Below are 17,144 nucleotides of genomic sequence, written 5' to 3' on the forward strand. Positions count from 1 at the left end.
TTGATATTGAATATGTGTACCACCAAAAAGACGAAACATCCCTCTAAATGTTGCTTGAATTCTATGTTCTCTTTAATTTATGCATGCTTCCCATAAGCAAATACATTCTTTTCATCAAAATAAGTTTATTTGCTGTTTTGGGCTTGAAACCCTGGATTTATGGGTGCCCCTGAGGAGGATAGGGGGTGCTTTATCTTTTGCGTTTAAAATGCATTTTGCAATTAAGTATTCGGCAATGTGGTCCTTTTCAGTCTAAGAATGTTCTAATGTAAATTATAAAAATTGTAACGTCGTTTTTTGTTTTCATTGGAATTGTTTTTAGAGGTTTCAGTTAAGGTAGATAATAAATTATTCTTTCGTTCAAACCTTTTTACAGAGCGAAATCTTCCAAGTTTTGGACCTGTGGAATTGGCAGCCATCATTGCTGGGCCAGTCTGCATTATTTGCATTTTATTGATGTTGACGATTTATTTCTGCCATAATCGTCCTGTTATCCACCATCGTGTTCCAAACGAAGAAGACCCTTCATTAGATCGTCCGTTTATTTCTGAGGGTGCAACTTTAAGAGATTTAATTTATGACATGACCACATCAGGGTCAGGATCAGGTACGTATATTGTTTTGAGTTGCACTGATAAATGGGTTTATCATTTACTTCACTGATCAATCTTTCATTTGGTTATGTTACAAGCGGTGAACACTGGCAGTGTGAATTCGACTCATAGATACATCTTTTAGGTATGACCAGATAGGTCTTGTAATCCCTACATTGAATGGACAATGTTGACATTTAGTAATTAGTGCTTGAAGAGCAATGAAAGTGTCATGTAAAATAGGTAACATTTGCACCATTAGTATCTGGCATATCATGTGAAAGAAATATGTGTCCTTAAAGCAGTCTTTCTTTATTATGCAGTTAATTAAACCTGTAACATACAAACATCTCATCAATACTTAATAAAAACAAGAAAAATTTAAAAGCACATTATAAAATCAAGCAGCCAAGATTAATAACAGTTTCCAAGAAGCATTTCTGATCAATGGCTGGAATGTTAAATGTAACCATTTAGAGCCAAAAGAGAAGTGTGAGGTGCAAAAGGCAATATCGGAATGTCCCAGGGTTTGTTGCAGTTGCCAATACCTAGGTTTCAGCAAAGTCCTTTTGTACAGTGGCAGTATAAGAAGGAACTTGAGAATGCTTCAATAGCTCTTAGTGAGCTATCTCTGTAAGTGTGTTGTTGGGCCCTGCAAGATGATCCGATTTGACCCCCTGGGTGCTGTCTCATGTTTCTTTAGCTGTGAGCTGTGTGCAATGTGGTTAAAATAATGTTAATAAACTTCCCAGCCCTTGCAAGAAATTGAGCGGAGTTGTTTTTAAAGCACAAATCAGTTGCTTCCCTGCAATGCCTGAGCAGCATATCCCGATAGACTGGGAGCAGTAGCCGACGACGGTCATGAGCAACGCGAGGGCAAAAGCATAGCAGGTGTAGCCAAGACTCATCTGGGTAGTTACAAAGCCTACACGTTAGCTGTCCATTCCTCCGAGCCCAAAGCAGATACAAGTCGTAGATTGGAAGGGCTAAAAGCCTCAAATAATTTTATTGCGTGTCTGTGGTTGAAGAGAATAATTAAAATATGGTTTATGTTTCCCTTTGATGTACGTGGCGTCCAGGGCTATGAAGACTGGATTTTCAGAAAGGCGAGCATTGTCTCTCTCAAATGACATTAAGATAATTAGTTTTTTTATAGTTTTTTCCACATTGACAGAGGAATGGCTGGATTAGTGAGGTTTGTGGTTTCAATCTTCAATGTGGAAATGGCCAGATGCAGCAGTCTGTACCAGGGGAAGTGTTTGTCCATGAATATAAATATAAGTTGTTCTTTCAAGGATTGAGCTGAGGCGCGCAGGGTACGGATGTAAAATTTCATTGTCACTTAAGCAGTGAAGGTTTGCACTTGCCAGGCCCAACTCGAGCCTCAGCCTGGCCCTGCTTGCATGCTGGGGTATGGAAAATATTTTCTTAGAGGCCGTTGTTTGATAATTCGCAAGAAATTGGTCCATTTTGCCTGGAAAAGCCAGGTGGCCGTAAGATAATGCTGGGTGCAATTTGGCGTGTCAGACCCTTAAAATTGGCTTGGCAGAAGGGCTGTGCAACTGCCGATTAAGGCGCCTCAGGCTATGTATAACACCGGCTCCCTTGGACCGAAGGTGTTTAAGATGGACCACTTGATTTGCCCTTTCATTGAACCAGACTCCCAAATAGTTGTAGCTGGTGCAGGTGGTTATTTGTGACCCACCTACTCTTCAAGACAAGATTTTGTTTCTTTGACGTTTCCCAACAGTCATGACTTTAGTTTTTGACTCATTCATCAGGAGTTTGTTCTTTATATTGTACATTCAGTCAGTCAGTCACTTTATTTGATTACTTAAAATGATAAAAGTACAAAAAAAATACATAAACATAGACACTTCTACAAATCTTTAAACATAACATTAAAAATACATAGGCGATGGGGTGACGGGATGTTTGCAATTGACCCTTTCTTGTTTCTTCTGTCTAAGGAGTTGGGACAAAGACATCGCCTGAAGTGCACGCTTGGAGCGCAATCAATCTCAACTGAGGGAACCAAGTGACATTCGAGGGGTGGGGTGGTGTAGGGACTAGACGAGGTTACATGGGGGAGGGGAGGGTCTAGTTAGGGGTGTGGTAGGTGCCTAGGTACTGCATGTGGGTTCTGTAGGAGCTTGGTCTGTGGTCATGGGCCGCATTGTTACTGCTGAGGTTTTTTTTTGTTAATTGTATTGTACATACTGCCAATGATCTTCCGACGTAAACTGATGTGCTTTGTAATGGAGTGTTTCTTGTAATAAAGATTTTTGAAAAAAATAAATACATGGGCGATATGAAAATTCATAATGGAACCTAACACATATTCAGATCCCTTAAACTAGAATTAGGCGATAGCTAATGAGTAGTACCTTTGGATGGACTCGTCCTCAAAGTTCTCTTGTTCTTAATCCTCACTGCTGCTACCAAAAAGAATGCAATATTAAAAATGTCATCAGGGTTACACAAAGCTTGAAGAAAAACTAGCGCTTGTCTAGCCTGAGTGAAACCTCTTCCTCTCAGTATAGGTAACAGATATCTTCTGCGAATATTGGTGAAAAAGTCGCAAAACATCATAAAATGTTGTTTCCTGGGGCGTGAAAATCATCACATTGGCAAGGATCAGTATCTTCAGGTTTACACCATCCATGATAATCTCCCAATGTTAGTTGGGTCAAATTAAAACGGAGCCTTTTTAGAAGCCAGCGGTGGTACGACTTATTAACAATTAACAGATAAGGTTCAGTGTTAATAGATGTTTTTAACAGGTAATGAGCCCTAACTAAGGGTTTACATAGCTCCTGTTCTTCTCGCTCCACTGACAAGAGGTTTTTAAAATTCAATTTCCCTCACAACACGTCCTCCTTCCGAATCTTGTCAGGATCCTCATAGAGCTCTGGCAGTCCTAATTTAATTAACATACTTTTTACGTACGCCACCCATTTGATTTTTACAGACTTATCCAATGCTATACAATCTCATAAGATCAAATGATTCAGGGTTAGTTCGGGGTTCAGCCAAGTTTTGAGCCAGCAAAGCAACAGACCTGCTCTCAATGTATCAGTAACATAACCCATCCCTAACTCCTGATGTATAGCATACGATGGGGTCGATTGTGGGACGGACAGAAGACTCCTTAAAAAATTGTTTTCCGCTATATGGATGCCAGCCTGATCTTTATATCCCCATATGGTAGATCCATAGGCCGCAATAGCCAAAGACTTGGCGTCATAGACCTTTAGGATAGCCTCTATCGGTCTGGCCCCCAGACGTCGCGCAAATCCTAACAGGGATGAAGAAGCTTGTAGAACTGCATTCTTTTTGGGCTTTTGTTGTTGGACCCAGGATGACCTGTCATCAAAAAGAACTCCCAAATAAGTAAAGGAGGACACAGAAGAAACCTCCAAACCATTACAATAAAAAGTCTTTCTAGGTCAATGACCTACTGTCATGGAGTGCGACTTTCCATTGTTCACAACCAGATCCAGTGAGATCATAAATGCCCCAAAAGCATCTAAGAGCCGTTGTAGGCCTACAGCCATACGGGCCAAAAGAACTGCGTCGTCCGCGTAAAGGACGACAGGAACTGGACACCCTCCCACTCACGGAATGTCCAAGGCTGCCTCTACTAGCAATTTGTCCTGATCATTCACATAAAGAGTGAAGAGCAGGGGTGCCAAGATGCACCCTTGCCGTACGCCCCTGTCCGATTTAAAAGACCTGGTACAGTCGCCAGCTTGGGATAGCCTAACAGAGGCTCTGAGATCTTGGTGGAGATTAGCTAAAAAATAAACTAAACAGGGATCAAGTCCCTTTTCTAATAAAATATTCCAGAGCTTTGATCTGTTAACCAGATCAAATGCACTGGATAAATCCATAAAAGCCATTGTTAAACAACCCTCCTTGGCCATAGTGTATTTGCCTATTAACACCTTGGGTGCTAGAGATATTTTCCTCCTGTGCTGCATTGCCTTCATTCCCATTGTTCATTACGAGCTCAGCTCGTCATGAGCACAGCTCAACCGTGCCTCATGACGAGCTGAGCTCGTCATGAGCATCGAAGGGGTTAAAAGATACAGATTTAAACATTGATCCATAGTACTCCTCCCACATCTGAATCCATATTGCATGTTTGACAGGATATCCCTTTCATTTACCCGATCTGTGATTTTAGCTAAAATTACCTTTCCCAAAATTTTCTGAGGAGTCGATGAGGGATATTGGCCTGTAAAAACCGTGGGTCCTCTCTCTGCCCCTTTTTAAAAATGGGAATAATAATAATCGATTTTGACCAGGAGGCCGGGAAGCCTGCTGTACCTACAGTATTAAAAACTTTAACAAGGATTTTAGCCCAGAATTGAGGATTACTTTTAAAGAGATCTACAGGAACACCGTCTGGGCCCGGTGCTTTGTTACTAGCAGTGCCTTTTATTGCTTTCTCAATTTCCAAGTCATTAAACTCAATCGCCATACTATCCTGACATAGGGCCAACCACGGAGTACTATCCCCTGGCCCCCTTGACTCATTGATCGCCTCAAAATGAGAAAGCCATTGATCTTCTCTAATATTACAATCCTGAGCTTCATTATCCTCGCCTGAGAAAAATGGAGTACTGATGATGGTCCAGAACCTGGAGCTATCCTTTAACACCTCCACAGACAATAAAGAGTTCCATGCCTCTTCCTTGATCTCATCTTTCCGCCTGTGAAGGACTAACTCATACTCCTTCCTCCACCTCAATCAATCAGGAGTTTGTTAAAGCGCGACTACTCACCCGTAAGGGTCTCAAGGCGCTGGGGGGGGTGTTTGCGCAGGTTCCATTCCATCAAGGAGGGGGTCTGTCGAAGAGCCAGGTTTTGAGGTTTCTTGCGAAGATGGGGAGCGATGTTGCTTTGGCCGCGAGGAAGGAGAAGGAGCGGCCTCCCGATCTGGTCTTTCTGATGCGGGGGACCACGGCGTAGGAAAGCTGGGCTGATCGTAGGGTCCTTTGGGGTGCGTGGAATTTGAGTCGGCTGTTCAGGTATGCTAGTCCGGTGCCGTGGAGGGCCTTGTGTGCGTGGGTGAGCATCTTAAAGGTGATTCTCGCCTCGACGGGGAGCCAGTGGAGTGTGCGCAGGTGCTGGGAGATGTGGCAGTGTTTTGGCAGGTTGAGGACCAGTCTTGCAGCGGCGTTCTGGATGCTCTGTAGCTTGCGGATGAGGTTTTTGTTTATTCCGGCGTAGAGTGCTTTGCCGTAGTCGAGTCTGCTGGTGACCAGGGCGTGAGTGACTGTCTTTCGGTGTTCGAGGGGGTTCCATTTGAAGGTCTTAAGAAGGAGGCGGAGGGTGTGGAAGCAGGAAGATGAGACAGAGTTGATCTGGCGGTCCATTTTGAGCTCGGAGTCCAGGATGATTCCCAGGTTGCGTGCATGGTCTGTGGGGGTTGGGGGGTTTCCGAGGCCGGTGGGCCACCAGATGTCGCTCCAGGCGTCGGGGTTTGAGCCCATGTTTAGTTGTAGGCAGCTGTTTTTCATCCACTTGGCGACGGCTTCCATGCCTTCTCGAAAGTTGAGTCTGGCGGATTTGGGCTCGTTGGATAGGGAGAGGATGAGCTGGGTGTAGTCTGCATATGACACAATGTGAGTCCGTAGGTTCTGACGATGGGGGCACCTGGCTATCAAATCCCTATCCCGAGGTTGATTTTTTCAGGCCAAGGGATAAAGAACGATGCGCGGATGAGCATTTCATATCAAACCACTTTGGGCCACATTTAGGTCTCAATTTGGTTTTAATAGTTAAATCAAGACCTATCTGAATACAAATACCCTCAAAGGCTCTAAGTACCCCTCCCTTGGTACTTAGGGAGTCAAAACAGATGGTAATGCCGTCTGTGCAGTTTTCCCACAGGCCTTTAAAAAATATATCTGGAGTGATATTAGCCCATCTAAGCCTCCTCCCCTGGTCACAGGTTAACACATTATTCAAAACCCGGTTCCTACCTCCCTTGCCCAGAATACCACAAGTTGTATCCAAGATTAAGATAACTGGGTTATGATCGCTCAACGGCGATTAACACCGTTTACTTCAAAAAGATCGGCCTCAGTTAAAAGAGACTCAAGGCACTCGCCCCGCCTGGTGTGCTCAAAATGCGGCACAGAGGCATGAATAAAGCCATGTGGGTCGTCAATTAAACAATGTTGATCACATAGATGCGTGTTAAAATCGCCCGTTAATAAAACGTAATAGAAAGATGTGGAATGCTTTGATTTATAATCCATAAAAAAATAATTCAGGGTACTTAAATGTTGATTTCCATAATCACACTCCCCCGAATTATAAATATTTACCAATAAAAAACTTGGTTGATTGTGAGTTCTAAGCTCCAAAATCAAACAATGTGGGGAGTCAATCTCAAGCCTTTTTACAGAGCCTTTTAACTCCAGGGAGAGAAGAAACAGCAAACCTCCTTTTGCTCTGCCCGCCAAGGCATGTTAAGGGCAGTGAGTGCTCTTTGTAGGCCCGTTCTTGTATGGTCCATGATGACAATGTCATCGGCATATTGCATGGTCTGGAGACGCTCATCGCCCAGTTTTGGGGCAACCGAGGTTGCACCAGCAGGTGCTTTTGGTAAGTCGGCAGTATAGAGATTGAAAAGTAGCAGGGCTAATACGCAGCCTTGTTTTAATCCGTTTTCTGTTGACATTTTTACAGATACTGTTGTGGCACTGGTTTTGATCCTCACCCAGGTCTTTTGGTGTGGTGACATCCGTGCAGAGAGAAGTGTGGAGGATATTCCCCAAGAATTTAGCTTATTCCATAGCACTCCTCGAGTGACTCTGTTGAATGTTGCACTGAAGTCCACAAAATAGCAGAATAAGGGTGGATTGTTACCCAGAGTAGCCTTCCAGGACAAATAGGCCAGCGCTGTTATATTGACTGTTGTAGAGCAGCCCGATCTGAAGCCTGACTGGGTACAAGGGAGGATACTATTTTCTGTGACCCAATTTTCTAATTCAGCCAGCAGAATGCGAGCGTAAGCCTTGGCTTCAAGATCCAATAGCGCTATTAATCTGTAATTGGCCAGGTTTAGGCGGTTGCCCTTTTTGTAGATTGGGTGTAATATTGTGCCCTGCCTAGTAGATGGAATTGTGGCTGTAAGAAAGGCTTGGTTAAAAAGCATCATGAAGAGTTCTGCCCAAAAGGATCGGTTCGATTTAAAGACTGCAGCAGGTATTCCATTGGGCCCTGGCACGCCATCGTTCCTCATGCGACTAATGATTTTGATTACTTCGGCTTCTGGAATGTCTGGTCCCTGGATGTTTTCGTAATTTAATGTCTGGGATGATTGGGAGACTAGAGGCTCCCCTGTCCCGCTGCTGTAGAGCTCTATAAAGCTGTCCGGTTGTAGTCAGAAGCTGCCAGGATTTGGAAGGAGGGCATGTCTGGCTGCGCTGCAAGATACCCATTTACTAGATTGGCTCCCAACCTGTTCAGCACAATTAGTCAGATATTCTGAATTTGTTGTGCCCATTGGAAGTCTATCCTGGGAGAATGGAAGAGAGTAACATTCAAGACTGGCTGGCCCAGCAGACGGAGAGGAAAATTGTCAGTGAGGTGAGGAAACCGGACCTCCTCATGAAGGCCTTTGAAGTATCAAATGAGCTGCTATGTACCCACATGACAGCATGCTGTGCAAGTGGTGATGGCAGTCAGCATATAGCTGCAACAGAAGAGAAAAAATGGATGATAAGGAGCAAAAGGGTTGGGACAATCATTTGCACGGTGGTGAAACACAACCATGCTACAGAATCTTCAAGAGGAGGATAAAAAAAGGAGAGACCCACTGGCTCTCTATCCGAGTGGAGGATGCTGAAAACTGCACAAAAATAACATGAATAGTGGAAGTGCCAGAAAAAAAATTCAGAAAACCTATTCTTTAAGAACATCTAACCGGAAGTCCAAACAATCCATCATAGTAAGGATGCCCAGATCGGATCAACAAACTGACGGGAAGGGTGCCCGACCCTGGTTAAGGACAGTATGGATCCTTTACTACTGGGGCTAACAGGTGGCACCAGTCCTAGGTGTGCAGTGCTTTCGAAAGAATGCTTTTCTGCCACAACAAGACCTCAATTCAACACCTGACTGTAAGTGGTCCAGATGCAGAACATATCAGTGGGCGTGGATGGTAGTGAGAGACCAAATTGTGTTGCCGGGAAGGTTCAGCAACACATAACTGCGCACAACCGAAGAGTTAGGCTCATGCATCAACGGTTAACTATTTTTTAAAAGACTGCCAATGCTTCTAGGGTAAAAGTATAGGCTGGGAGTAGTTTAAGGAAAGTGGAAAGAGCTGCGACGCAGGCATGTTGTCTGTTAATTGTTCTCGTTGACTTGTCTTTCTACAGCTATGGTGTTCCATACAACAAAGATGTCCCTGCAAGACAGTCTACAACTTATATTGGGCCACTCAGTTAGTTGGACAGTTCCGGTGGGATAAACAAATAATTCAGAGAAACACTTTTGAATTGTGTGGTGAAAGTGGTCACACCAATGCATACAAGAGTACTCCTAGACAAAGCCATCATTGTAAAATGGGGTGCCCGGTTCCGGCTGGGTAGGTGACGGCCAAGGGGGCAATCGCCTCTATAACTATCAGGTAGCTCCACCGGGCATCGGCCAAAAAACTAGGTCTAGCGCTTAACATATGGCAACATCGCTTCTTCCGCAGGAGTATTACGTGGCATACCGAGGCACCCTAGGGCCCCACCTAGCTAACTTATTTTAAAAAACCGTGGCAAGAGGTTCATTTATTGGCCTAGGGGTTTCCTGACTGTGGATCTCAGTGTGACCACTATCCACAGCCAGGAAACCGTTTCAGGAAGGTCTCGTTGGACAGGGCAGTCTCCCCTTTCCAACGAGGCTTTCCTGAAACCTAGGGAGGCCAGTCTCCCCATTTTCCTTCCACCAGAGTGTAAGAGAGCACTCACCTGCTTCTTTTTGCTGCTTGGTGGGGAATCAATGACGTGAGGGCGCTGATATGGCTGGGGGGGTGGGGGGGAATGGGGGGGGGTGGGTTGATGCAGAAATGATTCTGCGTCACCCCCCACGCTTTGGTTCAAAGGAATCCTCCAGTGCTTGCACAGCCCTACCCTGTGTCTGTCTATGGCCGACAGATGAACTTGGGTTGGCATGTGGGTGTCTGCTATTAGCTGACACCAGCACCAAAGGGGTTAAAACAGTGGTTCCCAAAACTTTTTTGACCCGCTACTCCCTTGACTCATTGGCCATTGCCCTTGGCTCCGCACTGTTACTTTTTTTGGAGGGTGGGGTGGATGTGAGCCCGGCTTCAGGAGTACTTCCATTTTTCTCCCTGTAAATAATTGGGATGAAGATGATGAAGGTATTAAATATAATCTTATAGCAGGGTGTTTCATATTACTAAGGCAGCACGTCTAATAAAATATTCCTAGTCACACTTCTTTGCTTAGGGCATTTTTAGAGTACCCTCTCAAACTATTTTACCCCACTGACAGTGCTAGATAGCATCCCTATGCATGTAGGCTCCATTGCCAAAGTTTGAGCGCTTGAAGAATATTTACATGCACATCCATTTCTACCCATGTCATATGTGCCAACACACCTGTCTCAGCTGGGTGACTCGTGATTTTTTAAACCACAGCTTTACTTTTGCTGTCTCCTCCCTAAAATTGCCTCAAAATCAATCCAAGTAAAATAAATTCTTCCGATTTTCTTTTTTTTTTTTAATCGTCCCTCTTTCTTGCTTCCAAATGTTGGCTTTTTGACGTATATGGTGTTTAACTTCCCTATACTCAAGGAGAGAGCAGGCCTGTCTGGAAATGTGTGTGTACTGAAAGAAATGTGTACTGGAACTACCTATGATTTGAGTACAAATGCCAACACTTAATAATACTTTGTGTCTAATAGACAGGACAACTGTACTTTCCCGATTACTTGCATTGGTGTAAAACACATTTGGAAAAAAACAAACGTATTAATGAGTAACAAATTTAATCAGGCTTCTTCCACTTACTTTGAGAGTGTTGAAATGTGGGGATCCAGTGAAATATGGAGGTCATCTCCCTCGACATGCCATCAATTAGGCACTACGTTAACAGTTTAAGGCATGTCACATACAAATCACCGACATCATGCGTTTAATTCTAATTAGTTTAACTGAAGCCAACAGACCCTTCAACATTAAATGCATTAAAGTGATTGGTGCGCAGCTCCTCTGGCTAGGTTTGACGGCATACAGTTTGGGAAACTAAGGGTTAAAAGATGAGCAATTGGTCGATTTGTTCAGGGACACAGTTGTGGAGTACTTCGAGCACATTGAGGATTCAGCTACCTTGCAGTCTTCTCTATGGGAGGCATTCAGAACACAAGTGAGATGTTGTGCATTGCCTTACTCTATAGGCAAGGGTAGAGAGGGGAGGTGGCATCATTACAGGAGCAAATCAGGCGCCTTGAAATGTCTACCTGTCATACACAAGCTGAGGTAAACCTTCAGCAAAAGGAGGCACCTAAGATTACTCTTGGGCACAGACTGTTAGACTGAGGGCGCTATGATTGGTTGCACTCTTCAACCGCGAGTTTACAAATGAAGAGACATGGTTGGCAAATTGCTTTACTGGCTTGCCAACATTGAGATGGATGCAAGACTGGTCCCTTCAATGCAGGGTGCCTCTGCTCATTTGATTACGTATGCTTTCGGCATTGCGAATGCTTTTGCAAAATATTACACCGTGCTACATGCTAGACAAACCCCCCTCCACCCCCCGCAAATCGAATGCAAAGCACCCTATAGTCTTTGATCTCTTCTTGACAGTGCTCTCAGAGGCGTTTTGATGTGAGCTGGAGCTCCTGATCACAGTGGATGGTATTGACTGTGCAGTAATCGGCATGCTTTCTGGGAGTGTCCAAGGGTCCAGTAGATTCCCACTGGATTTCCTTAAGAAATATGGTGCTGCTTATTTGCAACTGCTCTTTGAGGATGCAGTGACCACCGGCATCCCTTAAGACCTGATGGGTGCCCTTATTGCTGTAATCCTGAAATCGGGTAAGCCCACCACTCCATGCTCCTCATATCGACCCATCTCCTTATAAAATATTGAGGCAAAACTCCTTGCCAAAGACTTGGCCACCAGGTTATCTAAAGTTCTACTAACCCTAACACGTAATGAGCAAAACTGCTATATTCTGGCCAGTGGCACCAAACATTACTTCCGGTGCTTCCAGTGCCTCCAGGTAGCCCTTGCGCACTTGTGGGAACGCAGTGGCCCAGCGGTTAAGTTGTCTGTGGACTCTGAGAAGGCATTTGTTACATTCCATTGGCCCTTCTTGTGTCTGGGCCTGTTGATGCAAGCCTTTACCCCTGCTGCCTGTAGTATGTTGCAGCACTCTATGCAGACCCCTCCGCTCAGGTCGGGGTATGTTTTACTGTCTCCCACCTTCTCCACTGTGCGTGGCATGCTTCAGGGTCCACTCTCATCAGTCCTATTTGCATTGCTAATTGAACCATTAGCAGAATAAAATGCCCCAGAAGTGCAATTGACTGGTTTCCCATAGCACTGCAAAGTTGAGGATAAAGTGTCCATTATATGCTGTTAACTTATACCTCTATAGCCAGCGGCCTACTCATACCATTCCACGCCTCACTCAAAGGCTTTAGATATATGGAGACTCGTCTGGCCTCCTGGTACATTGGGAAAAGTCCACTTTGCACTGCTGGTGGCTAGTCATTCAGAGTAAGGCGTGTGAGATTTAACTGCGTGTTGCAGTTGATGATTTCCATTACTTAGGCATGATGATAATTAATGATTAAACTAAAATCTGGGACGTTAATATTACCCCCTGTTGCAGCAAACTAAACATGAATCGACAGAATGGGTGTCTCTGCCCCTCTGTATAGTCGGAAGGCCAGGTCTTTTTGAAATGCTTACACCTCCATGCCTCCTCTACGCCAACTAAAACTACATCTATCTGCAGACAGCACAGTTCTTTCAACTCCTACGGTCACTGCTTAGTAATTTCCTGTATGCCAGTGGCACACCATATGTCTAATTCGAGAAGTTTCCTGTGAAGGTGGGTGTTTTGGGAATAAATGATTTACAACAGTATTTCTGAAAATTGCAGTAAGTTACTCTTAATGACTCTTTTCAGATACATTGGACTCCACTGTGCGATTAAAGCTATAATTCCTAGAACCACAACACTCGTATACTTTATTGTATGAAGTCCCCATCCTACACGTTAATCCACCTATCACAGAGCCCTACTAATATGCTTGAACACATCCAGTGGCAAGGTAAATTGCCCAGTAAAACCCTACTTTGACACTCAACATGGCTCCCGCAGGTGACAGCCCTGAAAAGTTTTCACTCATGGGGCATCATTGGTATCTCTAAGTTATGGTATGTGTGGGCGTAGAGCCACATTACAACATTTGCGCAGTTGGCAAAAAAATTTGCCCTTAGCAAACACTTAATTCTTTAAATTCTAAAAACTTGCCACACCTTCACACCTGATAGAGAGAGGCTTATGGCAGTGCCCGAATTCAACCGGTTAGAAATTAACAATTGATCAACTGGGTAAGAAAGGAATATTTTGGATTAATTCATCTTCGCTTCTCAACACTCCAGGCCCTTTTCTACACTAGAAAATGAAATGGGAGAAAAACCTTGGTCAACTCAAAGAAGAGAAATGGGTAGAAGCAATGATTGCCTCCTACAATTTTGCCAGTGCCTTTTGCCCCAGGCTCTTACAATTCAAGTATTTTCACAGAATATATTACCACCGACCAGACTGTGGCAGATGGGGAGGGCACCCTTCCCTTATTGTTCCCACTTTGTACACACACAAGGCACATTTGTGCATGTTATTTGGTCATGTCCCAAAATTGTGACATACCAGCAACAAATTCATAAGCTATTGGCGCCAGTGGGGGGCAACCCAAAGGAGCTAGACCCTAGGATGATAAATCTTGGGACTCATTGACAGTTGGAAGGGAACGACCGGTACTAAGACCCTAATTGGAATAAGGTTCCTAGTGGCCAGCGTAATATTGCATGTCATTGGAGAATCTGCGATCCTCCCTTATTGACTGATTCATGTAGGAGAATAAACAAATGTAAATGAAACAATTGATGGGTGGAATGTTGAACAATGCAAACATTCAACTCCAGTCTTTTGCTCACCACCCTACCCCAGTTTAGACCCAGACATATGCAAATCAGTCTTTACCCTGTTCCTTACGGGACCAGTACAGCCAAAACTGCCAAGTCATGTCCTCCCTGGACCGGAAACGAGCTTCCTGGGACTGGTTTTGGGGCATCACCCCATATCAGCCAGGCTGGCTTGAATCCAGTGGCGCAGTGAGCACAGGACCCATGTCTGGGCATACCCTTACCACCTAGGGCGACAAATGTAAATTAAACAATTGATAGACGGAATGTTGAACAATGCAAACATTCACCCCCAGTCACAGGGATCTGGGTTTAAACCATTATTCTTTTGTGCACCACGCAACCCCAGTTTGGACCCAGCCATATGCAAATCAGTCTTGACCCTGTTCCTTATCGGACCAGTCCAGCCCAAGCTGCCAAGCCAGGTCCTCCCTGGACCGGAAACAAGCATCCTGGTTCTGGTTTTACCAGAAACAAGCATCCTGGTTCCCGTTTTGGGGCATCACCCCTCATCGCCAGGCTAGCTTGAATCCAGTGTCGCAGTGAACGATCCTCCCTTAGTGACTGATTTGTGCCAGAGAATAAACTAGCACTGCTGCAGAAATGGCATTTTGTAAAATGCGAGGATGCATTAGGAAATACTCCAAAATTTGGGGTCCTTGGCTGCAGGAAAGGGGCCTAAATTGGCTGTACTAGAAAAACTCCTGATTGTTTGTGAGAGACTCTACCTACCGAAAGTGCAGGGGTAGTCAGGAGGGGCTTAATGAATTATACTTCAATTGGGACATGGAGTTCTCCACTTTTTGTATTGTAATGTGCACAATACCTGTACTGCTGTTGCAGAAAACAATAAAAAGAAGTATAAAAAAATAAAAACGAATTAAAAGTATTACTAAGAAGTCATGCAGTTTTTTCGAATTGTAAAAAAAAAAGTGGTATAGTAGAAATTTGTGAAACTAACTAAGGTCTGATATGGGGTACACTACGGTCTCGTCGTATATTCAGTTGCTGATCTAATGTACTTTTTAATGTCAGACATATAAGATTTAGTTTTTCCACTTTATTTATTTTTTATTGTAGTGCCTTAAAATGATCGTTTCTTCAAGGTGTAGTCTTACATTTTCGGTTTATTTGTATTTCCTTGCAATTGCTAGTACTTTACCACTTTTCCATGATTGATTTCCTCCTATATATTTTCTCAGTTTTTGTTTTACCATTAATTTACAAACCTCCAGTAAGACCACCTTTTAGGTGTCCTTTATCTGAAAGTTTGATTGAGTTTTTCCTGTGGGGCAAGCCCATGTAAAATATTTTTGTCTTGCGATCGTTTCTTGGGTGCCTGTTAAGTGATAAACCTTTACAAAGTATTTGTATCTTCTTGTGAGAGCATATACATTTCTGTTGAGTTCCATTAAAGTTAGACAGTTGGTTCTGAGTTCATTTCGTTTCGTGAGTTTGATTTTGTATGTCTCACCTTCCTGTCTTAGATTTAGTCATAGTTGCTCTAGGACACCTGGTTTCCATGACAAATCAGCAAGGATTGCGTTAAAAAAGAGATTTGTATTTTAAAATATTACAAACTCTCTCGCCTTTGGATATTGCTAGTACAGTAATCGTTTCTCGGCCTGACTGAGAAGGCCCTCTCTTCCTTGCAGGTTTTTAAGTACAGAATATTGTGTTCGAGGCATATGAGCTGCAGAGTGTACACTTAGCATTAGATCGCCTACTGGTGTTGGGCTCGGATGATTGCAGGTTGTTGTCTTCTTGGGAGAAGTCTTTGTAGTCATGAGATAGGTGACTCCTCACTTGGACAATACTACGCATGGTCATCGACTCCATCCTCCGATTGTTTTTTTCCGCCACTGGGTTCGGATGAAAGTTCTCCGCTCCGGCTAGAAAAACTTTTCCAGCAACTTCGAAGCGTAAAACTTTATACAAACAATATCAACATCGAATAGACTACTTTCGACAGAATCAGCTACATTCCGGTGCGTCGACGCGGGCTGTTGGGCCTATCGGCCCCGTACGGCCTACGCCTCATGGACAGAACTCCATTCAAGAGATGCCTGGTATGTCGAGGAAAATTCCCTCATAGCGATCATCACGATGTCTGCAACCTCTGTCTATCACCGGAACACGACGAGTTGACCTGCACAGCTTGTGCATCCTTCCGATCGAAGAAGACCACTCGGGATCGAAGGACATGTCGACACGAGATGAGGAGACCGGCTCCAGCACCGGAGGCCATCTTCGAGGAGGAGATCTTCGAAGAAGACCTCTCCGAGGACGAGGCTCCACTCGCCGCCTAAGATGACTCGATTCCATCTCGTCAACCTGTGAGTACTCTTGCCCCTGCACCACAGACACTGCCCAAGCCAAAGGCAACGGTCAGCACTCCGCCCATGGGGCCCAGTCGAGACCGAAATATTCCCTCAGACGCCCCGCCTTCGGGCTCGGCTCCAAGGAAAACAACTGCGCCTTCCGGTGCCTCGCACCGACCAAGCCCTTCATGCCAATTCCACCTCTTCCATCGGCACGAAGCACACACATCCTTCGACACTGAAGGATTCTTCGACACCGAAGCCAAAACACCCTTCGGTGCCCAAAGACAAAGATCCTTCGGCACCCAAACCTAAAGATGCACCGGTGTCAAAGCCAAAAACTGTACTGGATCCGCAAAAATCTCTGGCTCCGAAACCTTCCGGTTCCAAGAATAGGGATGGAAAGCCAGCGTCCGATGCCTCAAAGCCAACAAGATCTGCTTCCACTCCAAAAACTCCAACCTCGGTACCAAAGACTCCAAGGCCTGATTCAGAGGCACCTAAACCCTCTAACAAGCCTACCAAGCCAAAACGACCTTCGGCACCGAAAAATTTGCCACGGGACTCTTAACGCCTCCTACACCAAAAAACACAAAACAACCTGTATCGGCACCGAAAAAATCAACGCCGAAGAAGGTTGTAGAGGAAGAAGAACTGTTTAGACCAGATCCTAAACAAAAGAAGGTCTATATCAACCCAAAAACTGGACATGTGGAAGCTATTCCTCACAAGAAGAGATCAGCAGACACGCAACTTCTACCTGTGGTTCCTGCCAAAAAGGATTGTGCAACTTCGCCAATGCACCCTTCCTCTCCTTTACCTTCTTCCTCCCCTATTCCTTCTTACATTTCACCAAGAATTTCTCCTGTTCAATCTCCTGCATCATCACACCACACTGATGATGAGTATGATATAGGTGGGGGGATGACACACCAGACCCACACACATACCCTGTAGATGAAGGTATCAACCCAGATACATATCCTACAGATGAAGATATATATGAGTACCCACCAAATAATGTGCCT

General features: G+C 44.5%; 1 protein-coding gene across 2 annotated transcripts in view; it reads left to right on the forward strand.

Annotated features, from left to right (window-relative positions):
• Positions 1–17,144, forward strand: part of LOC147722897 (TGF-beta receptor type-1-like) — a 1,593,949-nt gene that overhangs the window by 309,910 nt on the left and 1,266,895 nt on the right. For both annotated transcript variants that reach the window (XM_086965305.1, XM_086965306.1), the window contains exon 3: positions 377–607. In XM_086965305.1, coding sequence (XP_086821431.1) covers positions 377–607 — 231 coding nt within the window. The remainder of the gene's footprint in view (positions 1–376; positions 608–17,144) is intronic.

Source organism: Lissotriton vulgaris, chromosome 4_1, assembly GCF_964263255.1.
Source record: "Lissotriton vulgaris chromosome 4_1, aLisVul1.2, whole genome shotgun sequence".
NCBI lineage: Eukaryota > Metazoa > Chordata > Amphibia > Caudata > Salamandridae > Lissotriton > Lissotriton vulgaris.